The sequence below is a fragment of the Microtus pennsylvanicus genome, chromosome 14, assembly GCF_037038515.1.
Source record: "Microtus pennsylvanicus isolate mMicPen1 chromosome 14, mMicPen1.hap1, whole genome shotgun sequence".
Taxonomy (NCBI): Eukaryota; Metazoa; Chordata; class Mammalia; order Rodentia; family Cricetidae; genus Microtus; species Microtus pennsylvanicus.
In genome coordinates, this window is record NC_134592.1 from 7,967,961 (window position 1) to 7,995,253 (window position 27,293).

Genomic DNA, 27,293 nt, shown 5'->3' on the forward strand with positions numbered 1-27,293 from the left:
GCAGGTAAGTTCCCTGGAATAAAGGGATGCACCTTTTTCTTTTCAGCTTCTTGTTGGTCCTTCACCATTTTCTTCAGCTTGTCATTGGCTGCTGCATTCTTTACTTCCAGCTCTTGGCTCTTGATCCTCAGGTCACGGCGCAGTTCTTCCACCTAAGGAACAAACCATATTCAAGACAGAGACAAAGAGCAAGTCCTCTGGGGTTTCCCAGGGGCTGCTGCTTCTGCTCTACCTGGTCAACAGTTTCTTTGATTTTTCGGAGCCCAACATTCAGGTGCATCTGCTGCTCCTCCAACTCGCTGCGCTTCTCATGGAAAAGGTTGGCATAGTGATTGATGAAGTCTAAGTAGTGCCGAGGTGTGATGGCCATCGTTCTGCCTCCTCGCTTTGCCAGGCGTGCATTGGCCTTTTAGAAGACAAAGTTCAGTTCCTCACTCCTCAGCCTCAACTACATCCTGTCAGACTGCAGTGTGACATGGGGGAATGGGCCTGGCGCTCACAAGTCAGAACACTCAAGCCAGCCTCAGCTCTCAAATCCTCACATATGCCATGGTCTGTGCGTGAGGGTCAAAGGACAACTTTCAGGAGTCAGTCCTCTCCTTCCACCTTTTGGGGGTTCTTGCGATCAAACTCAGGTCACCAGGCTTCCACAGCAAGCACCTTTACCCACTGTGCATCTCACTGGTCCCCATCTGATCTGCTAAGGAGACATGAGTGCCTCTTGTTCTAGATGGACAAAGCCTGGGTGGAAAAGGTAGTAAGAAGGAAGGAAAAGACTACTGACAAGAACAGATGTCAACCCGTGAGTGTGAGGCCAGCCTGGTCTACAATGTGAGTTCCAAGACAGCTAGGACTACACAAAGGAAACCCTGTCTTGAGAAACAAAACAGGAACAAAAAGCATGGCGTCATGAAGAGTTGAGGAAAAGCATCTGCTCTTTACAACAGTACGGGCCAGCTGTGAAGCTCCCAGACGTCTAACTTTAGATTCATTTAGTTCTGCTTCTGCATGTTGTGCTCAAGTGCACACACCTGGTGAAGAGTCTGATGAACGAACACACAGCTGTTCACGATGGCTTCCCGGTGTGTCGGTGGCTGTGGCAGTTTGTCGTACACAACCGGCATGTAGTCAGGGACTATGTAGTTTGGCTTCTCCAGGTCCATTTTACTGGTGAACTCTTTGCCAACTTGATACAGTGCCTCAGTGGACCAGTCACCAAACCAATTCAGCACACACCTGAAAGAGAAGCTCGTATCTCGAACAGCTTCCCAGAGTGGGTCTGCCACAGATGGAAGACCAGTTCCAAGACCTGGAGCCAGCAGAGGTCAGCATTACCTGTTGAAAAGGGCTGGTGAAGTGGCTGCCCGGTCCTTGAGTCCCTCTGAGGACGGGTTCATGGTGAACACCACGTGCAGGTTGCGTATCACCTGGCTGGTGAACCACTTGTAGAGCTCCTCGTGCGAGTCCAGCATCAGGCCTTCCTTCTGGGCCCCCTCTTTGCACTGAGTCATCAGTGTGGCATATTCATCCCCTTCAAAGAGCCCAGGAACCTGGGGGACAGAACAGCCTCAATGTGGCCTAATTACCTTGTAAGGAGATACTACGAAACACACCACAACACATGGCTCCCTACCTCTCCATTGGCCAGAAGGGTATTCATTCGCTCCAGGAATCCAGAATCTAAGACATTGGATTCATCCATTATGAATGCTATCTTTTCATTTTTACAGCCAGAACGTCTCAGAACCGTCCTAAGACCTTCATCAAAGTCCTCCCCTGTGTACTTCCTATGGACCTGCAGAAGCAGCCACAAGTCAGGGCTTTTCTCATACAACAGCGACATGCAGAATCAAGACTCTGGAACTAAGAGGCTACCCAACAGACCCACCTTGATCTGGTACACGCTCAAGCCATTCATCCAGGCAACAAAACGAGACAGGGTGGTTTTTCCAGCTCCACTAACACCAATCAGAAGCAAATGACCTTGAGGCTGTCGGAATATTCTGGAACATCATCAGAGGAGATAAATTTCCAGGCTTATATGACTCACTTCCCATTTGATACTCATACCCATGACTTTTCTAGGATGGTGTTTAAAACATTTTCATCATGCCTTGAACTTGTATGTTAAAGCATTTGGTGAGCAGCTGCTAAGTGCTGTGTCTAGCAGACATGCAAAGACCCGGAAGACACAGTCCTGTCCTCTAGATCCCAATGACATGAGGGGGTGAACCCAGCTCTAGCTGGAGGTTGAAGGACCCAAACTGGCAGTAGGCCTACATAGTTATTGGAGGAAGAAAGGTTCTTCTTGGAGTGAAAGCTTGGGCCAGTTAGGCTGGGATAAGGGATAAGGGGAAGGGGCTCAGCAGCAAGGCTGAGGTGAGGAGTGGGGAAAGACAGCACAAGGCCTAGGGTGAATCTGCACACAGCCAAGGAGAGGGCTGTGGGAGTAAGGTGAAGCCTACCTGTCAATCCTGAGTACATGGTCAAGTACTTCATTGAACAAGACCAAGGGAACATCAAGTTCTTCTTCATAGAAGACCTTCAGCCTAGCCTTGACATAATCTCTTAGCTCTTCTTGATCTACTGGGATGTAATCCTATTTGGGAAACAAAAAAGCAGCACGCACATTAATCAGATCACTGAGTTGTTAGACACGCAGTTCTATGATACCCAAGAACAGACTAAAAAAAAATGTACAGCAAGAAGACAGTACTCAGGTACTACAGAGCATTCACATGTGCAGGTCCCTCTGTAGCCGACCATAGAGGGCACACAGCACACGCGTCGGCTCATCCAGACTCAGACTCAGTGTACTCCACCAAGCTCAGAGGTGGCTGATGGCACTCCTGGAGGAAGCTGACAAGCCAATTCTAAGGTGAGTTTGGAAGAGGAAAAGAGTTGAGAATGGTCAAGACATTCATGAAAAGGAAGCAGGCACAATCAGGACAGAAAGCAGAGACCAGATCAACAGAGGTTAGCAGAGCTGGAGGACACAGCCACACACACAGGGAAGCCTAGCAAGACAGGTCGAGTGCACAGAAGGGAGACACGCAGACAACACAGCTCACAACCCACCCAACACTAACTGTAGGTGGTTAAACGTAATAATGCCGCTCCTCCGAAGACCCCATAAACAGTAAAAAGAAAAACCTTCCTGCAAATGAGAGATGGGCCACAGTTTAGAATCCAGAGAGTTCTAGTAACACTGAGCAACCTACTCTGCTGTCTCTAGCAACAGTTAGCCTCCCGACAGGCAGGAGCCCCTCGGTATGCGGAGCTATTTTATTCCATTATGCTTTGTTTGGGGGATGAAAATTCATCATGTTGTTTTGGGCTCAAGAGATCCAATGGTCTTTGCCTCCAAAGTAGCCAGACCACATATGTGTGCTCAGAACATCGATTTCTGGGTAGTACTAGGCGTGGAACCCAGGGTCTTATGCATTAGGCAAGTGCTTTACCACTGAGCTACAAGCCCAGCCCAGCTTATGACGCTCTCCAAACCCAATGCACAGTTGCCTGTCAGATCTCCACACTGGGAGATAAACCCTCCGTCCCTTCTTTTGCTTTTAGAGCATGGCCTCCCCACAGAAGTTTTGACTTACCCTCATACAGCAGTGATCTCTGTATGAAATATGCATCAAGACTAAACAGAAAGCGTCCTCCTCTTTTCACAGGAAAAGGACAACTCACGCCTGTCTGCAGATGTCACTGTCATTTACCATTTGGCACTGAGAAGCTTTCATACGAATTGCTGACAACTGCTCTTTTTTTACTGTGTGTGGGGTGAAGGCCATGATGCTCAGAGGACTTCTGCAGCTGCTAGAGACCAATGCTCCTGCCATGGATCATCACACATGGAAGAAGACACTGAGAGGCCAGGCCAGCTACATCTCCAGGGGCTTTCTGTCTAAATGCAAAGCCAAAAATGCCTCCCTCGTGCTGCCGAGTGGTGGTGGCACACACCTTTAATCCCAACACTCAGTAGGCAGATCTCTTAGTTTGAGGCCAGCCTGGTCTACAGTGAGTTCTAATACAGCCAGGCCACACAGTGAAACCTTGTCTTGAAAAACAAACAAACACAATGCTTAGTGCCTCTGCTGAAACCAAAGTCCTCGATTTTTCCTTTTTGAGTAGTACTAGGGATTGACCATGGTCCCAGATGTATGCAAGGTGACAGATCATTTGACTTCCTGAGCTACAGATCAGAGGTTAACCCTAAGCATGGGGACAGAAGACTAGGAGGAGCTTCTGCGGTTGCGGTTTGTTACCTTGGACAGCCAGTTGCTGTACAGGATAGGCCGGTTCATGGCTTTCTCTTTGTCTATGTTAGGGAAGTGCTTCAGAGCAACCATGTCGATGTTCTCATCAGTCCAGCGCCGCTCTTCGTCCTCCACAAGCCTGTTTGAAGGAGAGCAGCCACGTGTCAGGGCCGAGAGCCTCCATCTCTCAGTTTCTGGGGACTGGAATGGCTTAAGCAATCTGATATTTTGATGCTAAATAGACCTGGCACCATGACATTGTACAAGACTTATTTAAGAAATGAAATGATAAATTTGGCTTCTTTCTTTTTCCAACCTCCACTATGTTGTCCAGGCCAGTCATAAACCCCCAGATTCAAGTGATTCCCACATCTCAACCTCCTGTATGGCGAGATGTCAGGTATACACTAGTGAGTCCAGCTCAAATCTGTTCTTATACCTGCTAACAACAGTGTTCTACCTACACAGGCGAGCCTGCAGAGTGTTACCGTAACATCAACAGAGCAGACAAGAGACACTGTCCTCAAGTGTTTGTGTGTGGGTGTGTGCGTGAATATGCACTGTGAGGTAGCCTCACTCTAGAACCAGTTTTACCTTGAATAAGAAATCTTGCCTCAGTTTCCCAAGTGTTAGAAATTTATAGGTATATACAATCATGCTAGGTTTCCAAAGCAGACTTATTTTTTTTTTAAAGATTATTTATTTATTTATTTATTTATGCAGTATCCTGCCTGTAGGCCAGAAGAGGGCACCAGATCTCAATATAGGAGGTTATGAGCCATCACGTGGTTGCTGGGAATTGAACTCAGGACCTCTGGAAGAGCAGTCAGCGCTCTTAACCGCTGAGCCATCTCTCCAGCCCTCCAAAGCAGACTTATATGTACAACTATTTCTTCTTTTATTTTTCAAGACAGGGTTTCTTTGTGTAGACCTGACTCTCCTGGAACTTGTTCTGTAGACCAGGTTGGCCTCCAACTCAGAGATCCACATGCTTCTGCTTCCCGAGTGCTGAGATTAAAGGTGTGCACCACCACCAGTCAGCTGCACAATTACTTGTTCTGAGTCTAAATAGAAGTTTCTCTGTGACTTTCTATAATAATTATAATTTTGTGTCAGCAACAGTGAAGACAGTTCACATAACAACAAAGGCCTTTTCTAAAGCAGCAGCCTACAAAGGGCAGACTTCACCATGTGTCCCTCCCTTTGCCTATAATTGATGGCTTTTTTATAAAACCAAAAGCCCAACCCCTCCCCCACAACAAAACAAAAAAGCGAGGTTAAGGTCAACATCTTTCCCCCAAAAAACTCAAGGTCCTATATAGTCAGGCTGGTCTGAAACCCTTGTGTGCTGGGATGACAGGCCTGTGTCGGCACGCCCGGCTCACCTTCATCTTCTGAGCCTATTCTCGTATCTCTTACAGCATCTTTCTGAAATGTAACTTGGCAGAAACCAAGAAGCAAGAGGACACTGGCCAGAAAGCCAGCCCTCTGCAAGAAGACAGCACCGGAAGACGCTTGTATAACACGGACAAGGAAAGCTGCAAGTAAGCTGAGTGTGGTGGGCACGCCTGTAATCCCAGCACTCAGAAGGCAGAGGCAGGAGAATCTCTGTAAATTCAAGGCCAGCATATGATCTACTTATCAAGTCTCAGTACAGCCAAGGCTACACACTGGGACCCTGTCTCACAACAAACAGAAAAAAGTGCTGCTGCTTAGAAAGCTGGAGTTAATCTCATGAACATAGAAATAATTCCAAAACACAACTAAAAGATCCTTATACTAGCCAGGCAGTGGTGGTGCACACCTGTAATTCCAGCACTTGGGAGGCAGAGGCAGGAGGATCTCTTTGAGTTCGAGGCCAGCCTGGTCTACAAGAGCTAGTTCCAGGACAGGCTCCAAAGCTACAGAGAAAGCCTGTCTCAAAAAACCAAAAACCAACAAAACAAAAACAACAAAAATACCCCCCGCCCCCCAAATCCTTACATGAGATTAAAAACATGAAAAAGGGCTGGAGAGATGGCTCAGAGGTTAAGAGCACTTGTTGCTCTTTCAGAGGTCCTAAGTTCAATTCCCAGCACCCACATGACAGTTCACAACCATCTGTAATGAGATCTGGTGCCCGAAAAAACAGACAGGTCAGGACAAAGAGGAAAATAACTTATAAAATGAAAGCTATACTGAACTATAAAGATGATATTTAAAAAAAAAGTGTATATAACAAAAATATCAGTGGTTTCTAAGACTCCCTGGAAGGCAAAAGAAAAATTATTTTGCTTGTGCGACTGAAGCTAGAGGGCCTTCTACAATCCACAGCACTCGGGCCCGTTCTGCCAGTTTCTCCACTTACAGTGTAACAGTCAATGTCTCAGAGCCACAGAGAAAATGGGCCGAGAGTGGGAAAGACAGGAGTTGTGCACTGGGAACTGTTGGAAGACAGTTTACCCTGCCAGTAAGTCCATGCTTTGTAAAGTCCCATCAGCACCCATGGGCACATGTATGGGATGTCCACTGAAATGCCTTGCCTAGTCACACAGCAGCAGACAATACTGAGGAACCCCATGGAAACAAGACCTGGAGGTGGCTGTGAGCCACATCAAAATACGGTAGGCGGCCTCTACTGCTGCCCACCTGGCTCGTGCATGGGTGGGCCAGCCTTGCAGAGGATCCCAGAATACAAAGAGGGAAGAATGTAAACAGAGAACCCTTGGCTTCCCTTACCTGTCTTGGAAGAGACGCAAGGCTTCATGGGCCCAAATGCGAATGAGGCCTTCAACAGGCAATGTCTCCAGGGGCCTCAGTGCTTCAAAGATCCCTCTTACCCACCTAGTCATCTCACGGGGGGAATAGATGTAGTGTGGCTGAGTATCCTGAGTGAATCTCTCCTGCAGGAGGGAAAAACGGAGCTGAGGTCAATGTCTGATGGTGTGAAAGAGGTTAAAAGGTGAAGCACTGTATAACATTTCTGTACTAAAGAGAATCTAGACCTAAAGGATTCAAGAATGAACTAGCAAGCAATGCTATGTTGAAACAGCTAGGCTAGGTGTAGTTAGTATAGAACACTCACCCATGATGTTACAGTCCCTGGGTTCCATCCCCAAGGCTGATAAAAATGAATAAATTCCCATACAGATCAGAGGACAAAGAGAGCCCTTCACTCCACAGACTCTAACAAAGCAGGGTGCTAAAACCTTCAATCAGACCCACACTTCTCACTCTGGATTGAACAGGCACTAAGATAGCTGAGGAGCACAGCCGGGCTTCAGTGTTACTCTTTGCTCCACACTGAGGCCCTGGTAAGCCTGGGGTCCTTAAGACCCTATCTTTAAGGATGAAAAACGTAGCTGAGCACACCTTTAATCCCAGCACTCGGAAGGCAGAGGCAGGCTGATCTCTGTGAGTTTGAGGCCAGGGCTGTAGAGTAAGACCCTGTCTCAAATAACAAAGCAAACAACGGACAAAAGAAAAGTCCACAGAAACAAAAACAGGTTAGAGATGGCTCAGTGGTTAATATGGGCTGCTCTTCCAGAGGAACGTGGGTTAAATCCCCAACACCCACATGGTGGCTAACAACTGTTTTTAACTCCAGTTCCAGGGGATTTGACAGTCTTCAGGCCTTCTGAGCACTGTACACACTTGGTACATAGACAAACATGCAGACAAAATGCCCATACACAAAATAAAAAACCTAAAAGGCATACATAAAAAGTCCTTGCAGGATAGAGCACAGAAGAGCCAAAGGACTATAGACATGTTGGTGTAGACAGCCCGACACCTATTAAAGGACCACACATGTCAAAAACCCGAGCAATACTTCTCAGCAGGGTAAAGTTTACTTGTAGTTTTGGAGGCGAAGTCTCATGTGACGCAGGCTCACCTTGACCTTGCTACATGAGCAGTGGGACGACTGAGCTACCTCCCAGCCCAAAGTAGATTTTAATTTGAACTTTTCATTTTTACAACTCCAATCATAACATGTAGACTTACTTATTTATTTTGATGGCTTTTGTTTTGTTTTTATTCTGAGACAGGGTCTCACTATGTAGCTCTGGTTATCTTGGAACTCACTATGTAGACCAGGCTGGCCTCAAATGCATGAAGCATGGAGATCCACCAGCCTCTGCCTCTTAAATGCTAGAATTCAAGGTACATGCGTCACCATGCCTGGCTCTAACATGTAGTTTTAAAAATAAGAACAAGTGCATTTTACATCCATTAATGCGTGTGTGTGTACATACACTGGAGTGGAGCTCTATCAGAGGACAGCTTGACGGAGTTGGTTCTCTCTTCCCCCTTGTGGGTTTCTGGGGTCATCAGGCCTGGTGACCTGCACATTTACCATGTGAACCATTTCACCACCACCCCTAACATGTGGTTTTTAAATGTTCAAAGAATATCAAATGATGGGCTTGAATCCTCCTGCCTCAACCTCCTGAGCAGCTGAGATTACAAGCCTGTGCCACCAGACCTAGGTGGATCCCAGTCTTTCAACAGGTTTCTTTGCTGTCGAGGAAAAGAATTCTGAGTGGCGGCATCATGTACCTGTGACATGGTATAGAACTCCACCATGGCAGCAGTGAGGGGTTCTGCATAGGTGCGGAGCGAGGGAATGAGCCTCAGCATGGCTCGGTTGAAGGTGCCATAGATCTGCGTCAGGGAGGCCGGTCCTGGGTAATCCACATATACAACAGGCACGTGGCGCAAGAACCTGCACCGGGACAGCACAGCTTAGCACCTTACCAGACTCAGCCAGTCACTCACTCCTACTCCACTAAACAGGACAGATGTCAAAGCTGACCTAGGCCACATACACTGCTGGGGCTGGTGTCTGACATACCATGGAAAGTACACAAAACTTGGAATAACCAAGCAAAGAATTCAAGCTTAATCCAGCCTCACTTTGGCCTTGCAGATGGCTTTGAGCAAATCATTATTCCCATAAAGTCAATGTTCCCTCTTTCCCTTTCTTTCTGAGCTATTTTTTTTTTTTTTTTGGTGGTAGTGCAGGGACTGAACCCAGCGCCCACCTTCTCTGTGTCAGGCTCTGGAGCACTGCTGCTAGCATATTGCTCTGCTTTAACATCTTGAGATGGTTTTACACTGAGCTCAGATGGCCTTAGACTCTTGTTCCTTCTGCCTCATCCTGTATACAGGCACAAGCCATCTTGCCCAGCTACTAATGCTTTTATTTTTAACATGTCTTCCTGGTTATAGTACAGGGCAATTAACCTAAGAGAAATCATTTGATAAGCAATGTTTTAAAATATTTTTTATATATTGTTTAATCAACTAGTGTGTGGGGCACACCACAGTGTACCTGTGGAGGTCAGAGGACAACTTGCACTTTGGTTCTCTTTCCACCATCTGAGTCCTAGGGAGTGAACTTGGGTTGTCAGGCTTAGGACCCTCCTTTACCTGCTGAGGCATCTGGCCAGCCCATTGTTCTGTATTTCTGTTACCTTCCTAATTCAAATCAGATCGCTGCTATGCTACATTCACGGCAGTTCTGGGCCTCACGACACGTGTGTGTGTGTGTGTGTGTGTGTGTGTGTGTGTGTGTGTGTGTGTGTGTGTGTGTGTAACAATGGCCTAAAGTCCATGAGCTGCTTACCTGTGTGAGAGGGGCTTTCTCCCAGGGTCAGTAGGTGGATTGCAAGCTCCAACAAATTGGATTCTCTCTAGCTTAACCCACGTTTGGTCTGAGGTACGATAGAAGCCTCCATGCTCCACCATCTGAAGGAGAAGGGCGTGTAACAATTAGGAGCAAGATGTGAATGACAAACACGGTGCGGAGAAGGGGCCACTGGCGTGCACACACCTGTCTGATGAAAGAGATGACCCTCTGTGTGCCATATTTATCCATATCTGGTAAGTTGATTTCATCACAGAACAAGACCAGCCACTTCCCAAGCTGAACGGGAGCCAGGACGACGCCGTTGGGTGTGCGCCTGTACTCGCAGTAGTGGTCAAAGGTCTTCAGAAGCAGCTCTGGGGTGGTGGCACTGGAGAAGTTAAGGCCCACGACCTTCGCATAGGTAGACAAAAATAAGCTTCTAACTCCATGCCCACATTGCACCCCAAAAGCTTTTGCTTGTACCATCTCCTGATCTTACCTCCATGTCAGGCAAGGCCCGGAGGGCGCTGAAGAGTGTCATGGTCTTGCCAGACCCAGGAGGACCACATAAAACCAAGGGCTTGTGTTCAGCCAGCCAAGTGTATAAGAGAGCTTCATGACGGACGGTATCTAGAGTTGGCACAACAACATCTGGGGCTGCCACCTTGTGTGTCTCCACTTCAATTTGAGGCACCTTGGCCTGCCACGGCGACCATTCTCCACTGATGGATACCTACACACAGATGGGAATGAGTCACTCTGTGGCTATTGTGCCTCCTTGCTTCCAGGACTAACATATTTTAACACAGCTGATGTCTTTCACTATAAGGACAGGACAAACTGACCCATATTCCTTGCTTAGTTTGCAAAACCAAGGACACTAAAAGATAAAGTCAAATTCAAGACAGGCTGCTCCAGGACAAATAACACTCACGAATTAGAACCAGGGGGTAAAGGCTGTAACAAGCTCCGCTTACTTCATAATCGATGATGGGTATGTTGGGTGCAGTGGGCAGCGGCACGGTGGTGATCCGTCTGATGTACTCGCCCAGCTCTGCTCTCATCTTCAGCCGGCTGTCTCCAGAAAGGGACCAGAGGATGGCATAGACCAGATAGCGCTATTGAAAAATTAAGTTTAATTTTTATGAAATTTAAACAAAATCAAAGACAGTGGACAACCTATGTTCTTCTCTCTTAGCCCCTGCTTCCCTGTAAACGCTTGACCTTCACCCAAGAAACAGCACACTCAAGTGACAATGTTTTGGAGACTCCTAGCTGCCAGGACACCCCCTGACCTGAATGTAGCGTTCCAGCTGTTCAATCTGCATGGGGAAATCAGGATGGTTGGCGTTATACTGTCCCACATTGCGGCAGGCCTGGTGCAGCATGGAGAAAAGCGAGCCCAGGCAGCGCAGGCGTGTCAGGTCCATGATGTGTTCCAGCTTAAAGGCATGCTCCAGGGCCTTGGTGACCAAGCCATTGGACGTGAAGTATGGCTGCATAATTGTTGCTGCATCTCTCTGAATCTAAAAGAAAGAACAAAAATGTACAACAACCATTTCAAAATGCTGGAGGAAGTCAGCATTTGGAAGGCTCATGCAGGAAGATTGTGAGTTTCAGGCTAGCATGAACTACACAATCACACAATCTTTAAAAAAAATTGTTGCAGAGGTTTCATCTATCCTAAGTCTGTGAGAGGGTCATGTGACCTTGAAATAAATAATTTCGAGTAATGCTACAACAGCCAATCCTCAATTCTTATTTTTTTCATCCTAATGCTTCTTCAGGGACATTACCATTCACCCACTAACATGGATAACGGCAGTCATTGATGGACTACAAAGAAAAATAAAGTATATGAAAGAGCACTTTACAGTTTTTTCTTTTTGTTTGTTTTTCAAGACAGGGTTTCTCTGTGTACCCTTGACTGTCCTTAAACTCAGAGATCCACCTGCCTCTGATTCCCAAGTGCTGGCATTAAAGGCATGTGCCACTACTACCTGTTTTTTCTCATTTTTGAAATTATCTTGTGGTGTGTGTGTTGTGTGGATGTTGTGTATGAGTGCCACAGTATATAGTAGAGGAAAACTTGTGGGAGTTGGCTCTCTCCCTTCAGCACACAGGATCCAGAGATGAAACTCCGATCAGTGGGGATGGAGGCAAGTGTCCTTACCACTGAGTCATTTCGCTTTCTCCTTTTAAGTTCTCACTTTCGCCCAGTGAGTTTCCTCAAAAGCTGTTGCAACACAAAGCTGACTCCTTAAAACTCTATTGAGTGTTGGATTTCTCACTCCCACCCTCATGGACCCAGACCTGTGGGCCCCTCAGAGAACAGGCAGTCTGCATACCTGTAGCATTGGAGAAGCAGCCTCTTCACCCTCGTCTTCCTTGCCTTTCCGCCTACGCTGTGCCTCGTCTTCCCCTTCATCCAGGGGGATGCTGCGCAGCCTGGCCAGGAAGTTATTGAAGATCATGTCTGTGCTCAGTACGTCCTCACTGAACCACACCATGCCGCAGCGAGACACTGTGGCCAGGGTTGCATATTTCAAGTCCTGCACTTCAAACATTATTCGCACCTTGGAGGAAGAATTAAGACAAATTTAATGATACAAATTTGGCAGAAACTTGAATATTAAAAATCCTCTACCTATATGCACACTTAAAAGGGAATTCTAAATTTTTTGCACTTAAAAAAAAAACTACAATTCTTATGGTTACAATACTCATAACCTTACTCCTTAAGAATTTGGGTGAGAAGCTCCACCTGGTATGAAATTCTTGGTGGCAAGGGGGCCCCAGCTGCCTCACAAGGTGCTATCATGGCAAGCCTTGGTGAGCAGGTATCTCCTATAGACGTCGCTCCCACGTCCTACACACTCAAACTCACCCACCTCAAGTACAGGCCCATTGTATCTGCACTTGCACACAGTGTTTGGTATCCTGCCCAGATTGCTCACTGGTAAACTGGTAACCCCAGAGTCAGCTCCCTCACAAGATCAAGCTATCTGATCAGTGTCAGAACCTGCTGGACAGTTGGTCACCAAAAGGTCCTGATGAGATTTATCAAGTCATGTGAGAAGCACACCCTTTAAGACTAAACCAGAATCTCTGGCTTGTCTCTGAGCCATAAGCTTCAACCTGGACACAAACACCAGCACCTCTCTCTCATAGTGCTTCCCATAGTCCCCCTTCCAGCCACTCCTGTGGGCCTCACAGCAGTCACAGCCAGCCACTTGGCACCTCATCTGCAGGGACAACTCTGAGACTCCCCATGACGTTTTGAACTGCGGACAGCACTGAGCTCCGTATATACCCATCGCCTACACATGGGGACAAATATCAACTAACAACCCAGCACGAGAACAAATTAACAACAGTAAGCAGTAAAGAGAAAAATCCTAGGAACAGACTATAAAAGCCTGGTCTACAGAGCGAGTTCCAGGACAGCCAGGCCTACACAGAGAAACCCTGTCTTAAAAAAACAAACAAACAAAAGTTACCTAAAACTTCTAAGCTGTGTATCTCTGGAACTATCCACTTTTGATGACACAGGGTAACGGAGTCTTGGAAAGAGAAACACTGACTAGTGGGTGGGGCTATGACCTAAGGAACGTCTCCCCAGAGCCATGCTTGTGGTAAGTAAACTCCGCTGGACAGACTGGTGGCTACTCACATTGGGGGGCAGGCTGAGGCGCTCCCCGTTAGGCAGTGTCAAGAGCTTGTTGTCATCTAGCACCGAGTTCAGGTTCTCCACCCACTCGGGGTCCACATCGCCGTCAAAGACAATCCACTGGCGCTTCTGCAGCTCACCTCTCACATTGTCTATGATCCTGGTTTGAAAAAGAATTAAACGGCTTATTCAAACCAGGATACCTAGATTTAAAATGTTCACCCTCCCCAATGGATTCTGTTATTTTTATGGACTTTATGAAGAAGTCAATCAACACAGTACATACAAGCGCTTGGGTCCTATAGTCTAGTCCCTGAAATAGAAACTTCAATCATAGTAAACATACTTTCTCAGCACGTGAGTGAAGAGTCCATCTGTCCACTCTCTGGTGTTGGGGTCCAATGTTCCGTAGAGGTGATCTTTGCTGATGGCTTTGGGGTCAATTATGTGGGCCACGCCCTCTACACCCTCAAGCCTCTCCAGAGCCTTCAGTAGCACACGCCAAGCCATGCTCTTCCCACTTCCTGAAGGCCCAACCATCATTAGGCCATGGTTAATCTGGGTGATCTGATAGAGCTGGAGAACCTGCAGAGCCAGAGATCAGCACTGAGACCATCAGGGCAAGAGAGACAGGCTCTGCAGCCACTTCTGGTGACAGTGAGCAAAAAACACGTCCCCTGGATTCCTAAAAGCCTGGAAAATCCAAGAGATTATGGGGAGCTCTAAACAAAGCAGGAAGTCTGGGCCAAGCTTTCTCAGTATGGACACATCCAAAGACCATGGACAAGAAGAGATCAGATAACCCGTGGCACTAGGAAATCCTTAAGCAGATTTTTTAAGGGCATAAACCCAATCTCCACCACAATCATACTTTCAGCCAGCACTTTTAGAGTTAGCTACATGTGAGAGACATTTCAAGTTTTGTCATCCGTATGTGTTAGTAAGGAGACAATAAGCTTTGAGCAAATCTAAATCACCAATGCCCTCACTGGCCTTGATGAACAGGTCTCTTGAGATGACCAGGAGCCCGTGACCTTGGGAGGAGCAAGTTACACTACCTTTTCAACCCACATTCCTCCAACTTCTTCTCCATCGCCGTACGTCAAGTACATCTCCTGACACACTTTCTTCAGCTCTTCTCGAAGGGCTGTCATCTCCCCACGGTGGTACTGAACTCCAGGGAACACATCTGACAGGAGGCTGAAGAGTAGTGGGATATCTTCTGCCACCAGCTTGGGCACCATGGTCTCGCAGACACTCTGTATCAGAATCTATGGGTGGGGAAGGGGCGCTGTGAGGCAGGAGCAGGGCTGCTACACACAACAATGTAAACAACACTCACTCACATCCCTTCCATCAAATCACCACGGGAACGCCACAGTCTACTCAATTCACCCCAGGCTAGGAGAATCCTACTGAGAACTCAGAGGTCTTGACCTAAGTGTCCTACGGTAAATTTCAGAATGTGTATGTTTTGAGAAATCAGCAGAGCACTTGTAAGCTGGGTGTGGTAGTGGATACCTATAATCTCAGCACTTGTAAACTGGGTGTGGTAGTGGATACCTATAATCTCAGCACTTGTAAGCTGGGTGTGGTAGTGGATACCTATAATCTCAGCACTTGTAAGCTGGGTGTGGTAGTGGATACCTATAATCTCAGCACTTGTAAGCTGGGTGTGGTAGTGGATACCTATAATCTCAGCACTTGTAAGCTGGGTGTGGTAGTGGATACCTATAATCTCAGCACTTGTAAGCTGGGTGTGGTAGTGGATACCTATAATCTCAGCACTTGTAAGCTGGGTGTGGTAGTGGATACCTATAATCTCAGCACTTGTAAGCTGGGTGTGGTAGTGGATACCTATAATCTCAGCACTTGTAAGCTGGGTGTGGTAGTGGATACCTATAATCTCAGCACTTGTAAACTGGGTGTGGTAGTGGATACCTATAATCTCAGCACTTGTAAACTGGGTGTGGTAGTGGATACCTATAATCTCAGCACTTGGGAGGATAGTTACAAGCTCAAAGTTAGCCTAGGTTACACAGTACACAGGGAGTGAAGGGAACACAACAAAACCAGTATACAAACCTCCTGCTCAGGCAGATTCTCGGCAATTTCTCCTTCATCAACTGCTTCTCCCCTTTCTTCTTTCTCCCTCTTTATCTTCTGAATCCTCTCCCTCTTCACATTGCCTGCACTCACGAGCACACTTTTCAAAGCCCGAAGACCAAAGTCATAATGGCTTTGAGAAGACAGCTGCTCATCACACAGTCTGAAAGTGAAAACATTTTCTTTAAAAACAGCACCCTTTACGCAGACAGTAGTTAATGTCAGGGACTCAGGGGCGGTCTGAAAGAGTGGGGACTGCGGGCAGGACATTAGCTATCTACCAAGCTAGAACCCTGTCCGTGAATGACTCTCAGCTACTCACTTAAAGAATGGGACGATTTTGTTGGCGAGGACCTCAGCAGTCCGGAAGCCCTGTGAGTACAGCATGACTTGTGCAATCAGCTGCCGATCAGGCTTGGTCATCGCCAAGCTCCGGAACAGCTTCTTGAGGTTGTCAGGGAGGTTGGAGCGACCTGCATAGCCTGGGTTCATGGTGATGAAGATAGCCATGTCTGGGCTAACCTTGACTTGTTTGTTCAGCAGCTCACAAGTAATGGGGGCAGAGGCTGAAATTAGAGGACATGAACTTACTAAACAAAACAAAACAAAACAAAACAGAAACACCTGAATGTCTCTAAATTGATAGAACATCACTTAGTCCCTTACTGACCTCAAGACCAAAGCCCAGGACTCCTGGGGTGAGGGGGGGCTTTAAGGGGCCGCTTTCACCAGCCAGGCGAAACCCCTCTCAGACCTAATGTCACTCAAGCACACAGAGGGGCAGCTATCAAGGCACCTGAGGCAAGCCGCTCCCCGACTCTGTGTGCAAACATGCTGAATGTCAGCAACTGCAGCAGCAGAACAAACCCATCAGTGAATCTGGGTGGTGCAACTGACTGTGGAGATCATGATCATGACAATTAGCTTCTCTTAGCATCAGCTCAACTTATAAAACAAATCCTGTAGCCACCTGAACATGTGTTTACTGTGAGTGACTATTGGGTAGTTCTGATAATTCTGTTTTCTTCTGGTTTGGGAGATTCTTTCTAAGACAAGTTGCTTTGGCTATGGAGTAAAAGTTAAAAAAAAAAAAGAAAGAAAAAAAAAAGAGGTAGGCACAGACAGGGAAAACCTTGCACCAGCCTAGAATACATCTTCAGGTACCAAGCCTACTTTCACCACATGTGCCTGGGCTCTTAGATACAAGAAGAAATGCTACCCCCAGAGTCTTTCAGGACACCTATTCCTATGCTGACAGAGGACTCACCCTACAAATCAGATGGTGGGGACACTGATGTCAAACAGGAGGCTGGCTTCCCAGCGATGATAGAAGGGTCACTGAAGGCCACACATGTAGAAGGGAATGGGGCTGTGACCTTGGCCTTGCAGAGGATGCACTGCTTCAGGACTAGGAACTGGTACTAGTGCTGCCCAGTACCAGGAAACAAAACCAATCTCTAACCGTGACTCACTACACTGCAAATGATTTCACATCAGATTTCCCTCCAGCTCCTCAGTGATAACGACAACAACAACAAACACACAGGAAAGTCTTACTTTTATCGTAGTTAGGGTTGGAATGCTCCCGCAGTGCCTCTTGTATGCACTGCACCTGCTGGGACACGGCTGAGAGCATCCGCTCCTCCAGGCGGTTAAACTCATCAAAGCAGCCCCATGCGCCCACCTGGCAAAGCCCCACAAAGATTCGTCCCATTGCCTAGAATGAAAGGAACCAAAGAAACTTAAACCATTTGTTATGGACTGACTTGTGTCTCTTCCCAAAGTTATCTTTCCATGTCTTAACTCCAACGTAACTATATGTGGACAGAGCCCCTACAGAAGGTAAAATTCAGGGAGACACTAGTCAGAGGACTGGTGTTCTTGTAGGAGTAAATTATCAGAACTCATTCTTCCCGCTGCCTCTCCCTTCCCCTCTGCACACAGAGAAAAGACACATGCTCAGACAGTGGGAAAGCAGCACCTAGACACAGGGAGCCAATTCTAACAAAACCACAGTGGGCATCTTGTAGTTTGAGGTGTGCAGCCTGTGATAACTGCAGCTGACTTGTCTAACCCTGAGCAAGTCACACTTTGTTGAAACCTTCAACTACTCCCTTCAACTGCGATGAGACCTTCGATTTCCAGGTACCTCCCAATGCGGAAATTCAGTAAGTCACTCTTCATTCACACAGAGCATCACCACTACAAGGATGCACCGAGAAATGCATCTCCATCCTGTACCAATACCTCGACAAAGCTGGTTTTTTCTTGTCACTTTGTTAGTGTAGAAAACCCTTTCCATAATAGTCATTGTTTCCAGACATATGTCAGCTAGCAGAGACGGAGGTGCAGCATAGGGGAAGCACACTTGCCTAGCGTTTAGGTCTGACCCCTGGTTTGGGAAGGGAGAATAGTTATTGCTATAGGGGACAGTGCAGCCTGCTAGCCCAGCTGAGATAGGATTATGAGTGCCAGGTCAGCCTGGACTACATGAGGAAACCCAGTCTCAGATACATAATTACACAGACAGACAGTAACAATAACAGTCAACTTTGAGACTATGAAGGTCAAGTTGACTTCAGTGTGTGTGCTGGGCTCTGTCACAGCTCAGAACGGCACCAGGTAAGTAAGGCCTGCAGTACTGAGTCTTTGAGAGGGGAAGCTTAATGGTTTTAGATATTGTGAGGAAAAAAAGTCTTACCTGGAAATCGAAGGTCTCATCACAGTTGAAGACCAGGACAAAGCGCCCCAGCTGATGCCCGAGGGCTTTGACTGACTCTGTCTTCCCGGTTCCAGCAGGTCCTGTTATTTGAAAGAAAAGCAATCTAGTACTCAAATTCATTACCTAATTGGTAGTAAATTCTTAGCTTAAAGAGAGCCATAAATGTATTTTAAAATCCAGATGTAATAAATACAAGGAAATTAAAGATTTTAGAATATAGAAACCATGGGATAAAGAAACGCATCCAAACATTCAGCATGATATGTAAAAATTACAGGTGACATGACGCCATCTGTGCAGATTTGAGAAATAACTCACCAAATGGAGAGCCTCCAAGCCTGGCCTCCAGAGCTTGTGTCATTGTCAAATAGCAACGGTCAGTGAGGGGTGTCTGCACCAGCTTGTCTTGAACACCCAGGTACTCAAAGCCATAGTTAAACTTGGCATTTGCCATCTGAATGGACAGCTGCTGCAGCACGTCAGTTTGCTTAGGGTCGAAGTAAAATCTCATCTGGCTGAGCCATTCAAAAGATTTGGCATTGTCAATTTTGCTTTTGATCAAGGACCTGGTCACATCCCTTTGGTGAACCAACTCTGTGATCTGAGGAAGCGAAAATCTGTCATAAGCTAAAGTAAGATGTGTTGGTTGTGTCTGCAGCCTATCTGCTTATATTAGGATTCGGGCCCAGTTATAGCGACTAGCAGCAAATATTCCAAACCCCAAACAGAACTTCATCCACAGGGACAGTGGAATGCCCACACAACAGTATCACAGACTCAGAGCTATAGAAAACACAAAAGCCAAAAACCTACTATAAGCAACAGCCCTGTGCAGCTGAACAAGAAAGAGAGCAGTTTTCTCTTTCTCGTGTCTACTCCAGCGGTGCCCTCTTTGTACCACCATGCCGCTGCCATCACCCCTCTCGGGAGAAGATGACAGGACACAGTACACTCTCAAAAAGCTGGTCACCACCTTCTCACTCCCATACAGGCACCCAACTCCTCCATAAGACATCCTACTTTTGTGGGTGTATGTACACAGGCCCGCAAGTGTGTGCAGAGGCCTTGGTCAACTCTGGGTGTAACTTTCTAGCGGACTCCACTTTTGTTCTTCGAGCAGTTTTTCCAGGATCTGGGACACTGGAATGCAGGCCCTCACGCTATTGCAGCAAGCATTTTATCAACCTAGGTATCACCAAGACTACCTTTACAGAGGACTGAAGACCCAAGACTACCCTAGTCTACACTGAATGCCTATGTACACTCACTAGAACATGGGCAAAGTCTCATGTAAACCAGGCTGGTCTAGGTTTTCCGATCTTCCTGCCTCTACCTCTCCAAAGCTAACATTACAGGCGTAGTTCACAACTCCCAGTTTACTTTTCTTTTAATATTAAAGGCCCATTAAAAATTTATTTTATTATTTTAATTATGTGCGTGGGTGCATGCGTGTGTGTGTGTGTGTGTGATATGCACATGAATGCAAATGCCCACAGAGGTCAGAGATCCTCCTGGAGCTGGGGTTACTGAACCTGATGTAGGTGCTGGGAACTGAACTCAGGTCCTCAGGAAGAGCAGTACGTGCTCCTAATCACGGAATCATCTCTCTAGCCCCCCCCCCCCCAAAGATCCACTTTTAAGCCTCTTTTCCTTTTGCCACTTGAGCTGCGAGGGAAGACAGGGTCAGGCATGAGGCTCACCAAGTGCTCCAGCTTCCGTCTTCGGAGAGGGGGCTGCTCCATGAGGACAGAGTCTGCTAACACGTTGAGAGTGACCTCCACATTGCTCAGCACGGACTGTAAGGGGGCCACATCACCACCTCCCCCAACGCTGCTTAGTGCATTCTCCACGTTTTCAGACCAGGCTATTTGGGCTGACAGCACCACTAATTGGGCCTGAAAGAAATAAGACAGGAGATCAGAGAGTCACTGTTTTTGAGATGGGGTGTCATTCTTGGGGTAGCCTTTCTGTCTCACCTCCCAAAGAGCTAGACTACAAGTCAGTCAGAGCTTCAAACTGCCCACTTCTACTAAAGATTACCTGATATTTATCAATCCAAGTAATGTAGGTATTTGGGTCAATTGAAGTTGCTTTTCCAAAAATCTCCACTTCTGTAACAGACTCTGCCAGAAGCTTAGCCAGGGTGACTCTCATCTCCTTTTCCACCAGAGTGAGCCATTCATTGATTTTGGGGTGTTCAGTGATAGACACTGGAGTTTTAAACATAACCTGAAGATAAAACCATTTCAAGAGTTAAGAAGTGCAAGTGTGTGAGAGAAGTCCCTAAGCCACAGATGGACTGCGCCTACCTCCTCTCCTTCTCGAGACGAAATGCCAAGGACCACAGAGTTGTCCTCATTTAAGATGATGCTGGAAACGCCAGCGAACATTTTCTTGAAGTGCTTCTGTAACTTAGCTACATTCTTGCTATTTCCAATGATTTCAAGCAGATCCTCATCACCCACAAAGTAGAACCTGAAATCCAAACAACCCAGTGGCTACTACCTGGTGTACAGGGTGTGACTGAGCAAATATCTAAGTACAGGAGGAGGTGGCTAGAAAGGAAAACCTCCAGCCTAACTTAAATTTCATGCAAATACCTGCCAGGGCTTAGTGAGAGACAAGTTTACAATAAGATTTGAAAGAATTCAGTGTCAATCACTAAAGTCATTTTGACAACATCTGCTCCACTCGCCATAGCAAACTCCTTGGAAAGGAGGAGAGGCCACACAGGAAGTAGCAGAGCTAGACCCTGGAGTGAGCAAGTGGCTTGCCAGGAAAATGAGTTTAGTAAACTGAGGTGGAAAACTGGGAGTTCAGAGGGCATTAGAAACCAGTGCCTCAAGGCAGATGACTCAGCGACTTGGCCATGGATACCCCTGACATCAAAACTGAGCGACACCAGGAAGGGAGAGCAAAGCACAGCTGAACTTGGCTCCCTCAGACTCACCTGGGGAAAGACGATCTCTCTCGCTCTAGGTACTCCCCCAATGCTTTCTGGATCTTTCCGAGCAGGTCTGCCAACCGTTCCAGAGACCTCTGTACTCCCTGTATGTTCAGAACATCCATCACAAGTGGAGACTTGGATACTTTTTTCATCAGAGCCAAAAACTCTGTGCTGATACTAGAGAACAAAGGAGAGCTGGTCAGCCTTTGCAGAGGCTCCTTAGCCCTGCCTGCGCTTGAGCCTGCTGGAACCAGCCATACCTCTGGAAGCGCTGGGTTTCCACGGGCAGCAGATGTTTGATGTCCGCGCTGCCTGTGAAGATGCCCTCCAAATAGACCCAGCGCCTCTGCACATCAATCCACACGTCAAAGAGAGCCATGATCCGGTTCAGCTTGTCTTCCCAGCTCAGGGCATCTTCTTCAAAAACCTGGTGGGTACACAGGAGGGCAGAGCTCAACCATTAACCTTTTACTTCAGGGATATACCAAAGCTCATAGAAAACTGCAAATTAGGGCCGGGCAGCGGTGCTGCACAATTTTAATCCCAGCACTCAGGAGGTGGAGGCAGGCAAATTTCTGTGAATTCGAGCCCAGCCTAGTCTACAGAGCGAGTTCCAGGACAGGCTCCAAGGCTACAGAGAAACCCTGTCCCAGGAAAAAACTTTGCACACTAGGGTCCTACCAAGTTGTCTGATCCACATTTTACATAAACAGACACCTGAGGTGTAATCCCTGAGTGCAAGAAAGTGTCCTGGCAGCGCACCTTATAGTATGGAGAGAGCTTCATGGCAGACACACTGTTGATATGCTCCTTGACCTTGTTGAAGAGGTCATCCCAGCCTCGGATCAGACGGCATTTGTTCTGATAGTTGACCAAGTCGAGTTCATATGTATTCCACACTTCCCGTATCTGAGGGGAGCCAGAAAGAGGCCATTACCAGCACAAATCAGCACTCAGCATTTGCAGGGCACCAAACGTTGGGGACAGAGATATGTAGATGACAATGCTTCATTTTACACAGTCAAATCCATACAACAGCCTGATACCCACTCCCATCACTTGCCTGTTTCAAAAATTCTTCCAAAGCCATTTCCCCTTGTGCCACTAGCAGTACATCCTTGACAACAGCTTCATTCTTCTGGAGGTCAACATCCCAGATCTGGCCCAGGGTCAGCTCAGAAACCACCCAATTAACATGAAGCCTCTTCATCAGCTGCTTCCAGTGACGGTCTTTAAGCGCTTCAGATTTCAGTTCAATTACCAACATATTTATCTGTGCAGCGGACAAACAGGACGTGAGCAGGTGTCTTCTGAAAAGACATCTAGCACCCACACGTGACAGTTACCTACCTTCATGTAGCCTTTCAGCAACCTCTGAACAAACTCATAGGAGGCATACTGCCGAAGCCGTGCAGGGAAGTTCTTCAGCTGGTTCAAGAGCCCATCTAAGTTTTGTCGAAGCTGCCAGGAGACACAGAATGGAGTCTCTCAAACACAGATATACACAGACACAGACACACATTCTACTACTGAGTGGTTTTGTTTTTTTTTTTTTTTAATTTCCTTCTGATACATGATCTTATGTATCCAAGGCTAGCCTAGAAGTTACAAAGGCCCACCTGCGCCCACCAGCCAGAGTTCTGGGGACTGAGCCTAAGGTTCTGTGCATGCTAAGCGAACATTCTACCTACTGAGCTATAATCTTGTGAATGGCTCCAGAACAAGGTTCAGTCTGGATGAAGCACATGAATTAACACTGAAGGACATAAGTGACAGCTTGTGAACTTGCTAATAAACAGACCCACAGACATCTACTTCAACAAGTTACCTTACGAGGCTGAACTGAGACCCATGGTTGCTCCTTCATTTGATCAATTTGTTCCCAGACCTTAGAAAGTTCTGACCAAACACCTTTGAGGTCCTGTAATTCCTCCAAGGCCACCTGTGATTGAAAACAGCAAGGCAGTTGAACTAGGGACATTAAAGCAGTTCACAAATTAGCAACAAAAACGAAAACCACCTTGGCATGTGGCAGTCAGGGCCTTGGGATCATCAGGACAGTGGAAGAGTCTGGGAGAGCAGTTCCTTACCTGTACGCGCTCCTCACTGCCACTGAGGAGTCCCGTGTCTGTCAGTTCCAGTGCTTCCTTGGCCTTTGCACATTTCTCTCTGTCATCCTTCAGCCGGCCAAACTTCCCTTCATATATGGTTAGGGCCTGAAGAGCCTCCTCAGGGCGCAGATTGCCCTGAAACAGCCAGAGCACAAAGAGTGGCGGTACTGTTCCAGGAGAGGCGAGTCCTGGGGCTTAAAGACACTGGAGGGCCAATAGTGACAAGACAAAAATCATATCTCTCCATGATGTACACAGCTTGCACCCGCCTTGTGAAGCTTCAGCTGTTTTGAAAAATTAAATTCTAAATTTTAAGCATACCCAAGGACAGTTTAAAAACAGCAAAACTAGTTTAATGATTTAAGAACACTTTCTGGGGGGCTGGAGGGCTAGCTCAGGCGTTCAGAGCACTGGTCACTCTTTTCCAAAGGACCTTTGAGTCCTAGCACCCAAATGGTGGCTCTCAACTGTCTCTGACTCCAAGGGATCTGGCACCCTCTTCTGGCCTCCAGAGACACTGTAGACACATGGTGCACAGACAGGCATGAAAGAACAACACCCACAGACATTAAATAAACAAATATAAGTAAAACCACCTTATGACTTAAATGACTATCACTCTGAGTAAATAAATGACTACACTGGCTTTCACATTTACTATCTACAAATACTCAGGGCACTAGGTAAGATCTCTACCAGTTACATTTCCAGTGTCTCACTTTCTTATTCCTATTGCTTTTATCTTGCTAAACTGTCCTAAACTCACACACTCAAGTAATCCTTCTGCCTCAGCCTACATGATTAGTTGCCAGTCCAGCCTTTTAATTAGAGAAGGGCAATCTTGTCTTTAGTATTGGAAAGCTAAACCCAGCACAGCTTCCTATGTCTGACAGAAACAACCCACACTGTGCTGCAGGTTGGCAGGCTTAGTGAAGCTCACCGTGACAGGTTTGGTCTTTTCCCAGTCTGTCAACAGATCGGTGGTGCGACTTTCCACAGCTCGGTCCTCCTGCACAATCTTCATTTGCAGGTTTGCCACCTGTTGCTGAATGGCAGAGTCCTTCCGGCGCATGATGTCGTTGAAGGCCCCCCACTCACCCTCAATGTTGTCAATGTAAAGCCAAGAAGGCGGGAACTGGAACCTTTGTTTTTCCAGCAGACGCTGACCATTGCGGTAGAGCTGTGAGAGTTAAAAGATAATTTGCTTTTCCCTCTATAACAATAGGAGAAACTACTGCCAAAGTCCCAACAAGAAGGCCCCCCATGACTAGAGAACACACAGACCAAGGTTTCTGCTCTCCTACAATTGTCCACCTCCAGAATACTGTGGTCACAGAGGCTGCAGTGGCCTGTAGTTACTGTACCTAACAACACCCAGTGGGGACAGAGTACACTGCGCTGCGCTTCATCCCTTTATCCTAGATTGTAACTCAGCTCCTAAGCACTTGAAAACAGTAACAGACTTAAGCAGACAGTGGCTCTCAAACCTAACTGTGTATGATAATCACCCAGAGCTGTTGAAACATAGAGCACAGACACCCATGGTGCTAGTGTCTACCCTCCGTTTTTCTTCACATGTATTTATTGTTGTGTGTGTGTGTGTGTGTGTGTGTGTGCGTGCACGGGAGGTAGAAAACAACTTGCAGAAGTCGGTTCTCTTTTTTACCATGTGGTTCTAGGGAAAACTGAAGTCATCAGGCTTGGCAGCAGGTGCCTTTAACCACTCAGTCACGTCTCTGCTCCCACCAGCCTCTGAGATAAGACCTTGTTACGAAGACTAATCTGGACTGCAGGTGTGTGCTGTCACCAGGCTTTCCATTCTAACAAGCACACCGGTGGTTATGTGGCTTATGGCCACACTGTAAGAAATGCTCCTTCAGGTGCTGAGTCCCTCAGTGTTCCCCCAGAACACAGACATTAACAGGTAATCAAGGGCCAGACGTGAGAACTCACTTCTACTTGCTTCTCAAACTGCTTGATCTTCCGTTTTAGAGACTGAACATAGGTGATGAAGGTCACTGCATCAGAGGTGCTCGCTGTGTCCACAGAGTGCTGCTCCAGCTCTTGGCGAGACTATTGGAGAGAAGGCTGTATTTTACCACGGGGCCAGGCTTAACCTGCAGCAGCCAGTCCCCTGGGCAACATCCCCACTCCTCACCTTTGAGATCTGGGAATGGAACTCTGTCATGTTGGTCCCCAGCATCTGCCCAAACTTGCTGAGAACCTCCTTATGCCAGGAGTCATACTTCAGGTTGACCTTGGACTGGACCTGCAGGTGAAGAGACACACAACAGTGCTCTGTAAGTCCTTTCCTGGAGTGTTTCTAAGTCCAACACAGAGCTAAACACCAACACAGCTTTCGGTCTCCAGATACTTTGCAAGAACAAGCTAAGCTCACCTTGCCGTAATCTATTACCACCGGTCCAAACTCTTTCTTGGTTTCTGCGTTGTCAAAGGTTCCTCTGGCTTTCCTTATCTGGACCAGGAGAGCTTGCCACTTGTTGAGATCTTCCCCAAGCCTGTTGTAGATGTTTTCTGCTTGCATATCCCATAAACATTGGTACTGAAGCCAAACCTGCAAATAAGGAACACAGCTCAAGTTTAGCCTGCTATTCTGTAGAACATATTAGTAATCACTATGTCCATGGTCCAAGTTCTTGTCTTTATACTAATAAAGAACATTACTTCGGAGTCTCAGAATTTATATAGCAAAAGGAGAAAATTTACTTTTCTTGAAAACCATTGTTAAAACTCCATAATATGCCAGGCAGTGGAGGCACACGCCTTTAATCCCAGCACTTAGAACAGGTAGAGGCAGATGGATCTCTACGAGTTTGAGGCCAGTCTGGTCTACAAAGTGAGTTCTAGGACAGCCAGGGTTGTTACTCAGAGAAACCCAGTCTCGAAATAAAAAAGACCCAACAACATTTATCCTACTATTTACTCACTCTTGGCTTTAAATAAGGAAATATCACTGAGCGGTGGTGGTGCACACCTTTAATCCTAGCACTGTGAGGCAGAGACAGGTGGACCTCTGTGAGTTCAAGGCATAACTGGTCTACAGAGCTACTTCCAGATCAGCCCAAGCTACATAGCAGGACTCAGCCAGGTGAAGGGACACACATGTGTACTCCAAACTCTCAGGAGTTTAGGGTTTAGGTTAGCCTGGTCTACAAAGCAAATAACAGCCAGGGCTAGAATAAAGAATAAGACTCTGTCTCAAAATAAATAAACATGTAGAAGATAGATAATAAGTAAATAAAGCACATATTGCCCATTGGGCCATATTACCCTCCCAGTACTTTTTTCTTTCTTTCGTCCTTTTTTGATGGTGCTGGGGATTGAACCCAGGCCCTCTGAGCTACAACCCAGCCCTTTTCTCATACTCTTGCAAGTCCAGAATAGAGTAGCCATTGCATTTGGGTGGGATTAAGAGCATCTTACCTTCACATACTGCTCAACTTCATTCACAATGCCCATGACTGCAGAGTATGACTCTTCCAGGGCGACGGGGCCATCGGGCATGCGTGTCAATGCATTCCGATAGAACTTCTCCTCCTCGGTCAATTCATAATGCACGCCCACCTGAACAACAAGCGTCAGACGCGAATCTTAAACAGTGTACACAAAGCCAGTCTCAGTCACTTTTTATTTACTAAAAATGACTCAAAAAAGTCACCATCAAAAGGCATTAGAGACAATATTCACTTTCTCCAGCCACAAGTAACATGAAGCCTTGTTAAATATTTAACTCATTAAATCAATAAAGGGAACATAAAAATAACCACAAACTGGAAAACATGGAGTCACTAATGGCACAAGATTAAAGAATGCAGGAGCTCTTGGTTCACCTGAACTGCCTGA

General features: G+C 46.8%; 1 protein-coding gene across 1 annotated transcript in view; it reads right to left on the reverse strand.

The window, feature by feature from the left end:
- Dync1h1 (dynein cytoplasmic 1 heavy chain 1) overlaps positions 1-27,293 on the reverse strand; it is a 66,498-nt gene that overhangs the window by 15,364 nt on the left and 23,841 nt on the right. Inside the window, exons 12-50 of the mRNA XM_075948504.1 lie at positions 26,874-27,014; positions 25,828-26,004; positions 25,588-25,698; positions 25,383-25,502; positions 24,370-24,609; positions 23,409-23,564; positions 23,147-23,260; positions 22,669-22,779; positions 22,382-22,591; positions 22,081-22,227; positions 21,579-21,745; positions 21,322-21,495; positions 20,681-20,846; positions 20,412-20,600; positions 20,072-20,266; positions 18,690-18,972; positions 18,351-18,451; positions 17,207-17,366; positions 15,972-16,215; positions 15,629-15,812; positions 14,602-14,814; positions 13,890-14,128; positions 13,547-13,703; positions 12,222-12,449; positions 11,169-11,399; positions 10,851-10,991; positions 10,373-10,606; positions 10,078-10,284; positions 9,871-9,992; positions 8,802-8,967; positions 6,981-7,144; positions 4,272-4,401; positions 2,466-2,599; positions 1,889-2,003; positions 1,634-1,795; positions 1,336-1,550; positions 1,032-1,236; positions 233-406; positions 33-152 (exon numbers count right to left, since the gene is read on the reverse strand). Coding sequence (XP_075804619.1) covers positions 33-152; positions 233-406; positions 1,032-1,236; positions 1,336-1,550; positions 1,634-1,795; positions 1,889-2,003; positions 2,466-2,599; positions 4,272-4,401; positions 6,981-7,144; positions 8,802-8,967; positions 9,871-9,992; positions 10,078-10,284; positions 10,373-10,606; positions 10,851-10,991; positions 11,169-11,399; positions 12,222-12,449; positions 13,547-13,703; positions 13,890-14,128; positions 14,602-14,814; positions 15,629-15,812; positions 15,972-16,215; positions 17,207-17,366; positions 18,351-18,451; positions 18,690-18,972; positions 20,072-20,266; positions 20,412-20,600; positions 20,681-20,846; positions 21,322-21,495; positions 21,579-21,745; positions 22,081-22,227; positions 22,382-22,591; positions 22,669-22,779; positions 23,147-23,260; positions 23,409-23,564; positions 24,370-24,609; positions 25,383-25,502; positions 25,588-25,698; positions 25,828-26,004; positions 26,874-27,014 — 6,747 coding nt within the window. The remainder of the gene's footprint in view (positions 1-32; positions 153-232; positions 407-1,031; positions 1,237-1,335; positions 1,551-1,633; positions 1,796-1,888; positions 2,004-2,465; positions 2,600-4,271; positions 4,402-6,980; positions 7,145-8,801; positions 8,968-9,870; positions 9,993-10,077; positions 10,285-10,372; positions 10,607-10,850; positions 10,992-11,168; positions 11,400-12,221; positions 12,450-13,546; positions 13,704-13,889; positions 14,129-14,601; positions 14,815-15,628; positions 15,813-15,971; positions 16,216-17,206; positions 17,367-18,350; positions 18,452-18,689; positions 18,973-20,071; positions 20,267-20,411; positions 20,601-20,680; positions 20,847-21,321; positions 21,496-21,578; positions 21,746-22,080; positions 22,228-22,381; positions 22,592-22,668; positions 22,780-23,146; positions 23,261-23,408; positions 23,565-24,369; positions 24,610-25,382; positions 25,503-25,587; positions 25,699-25,827; positions 26,005-26,873; positions 27,015-27,293) is intronic.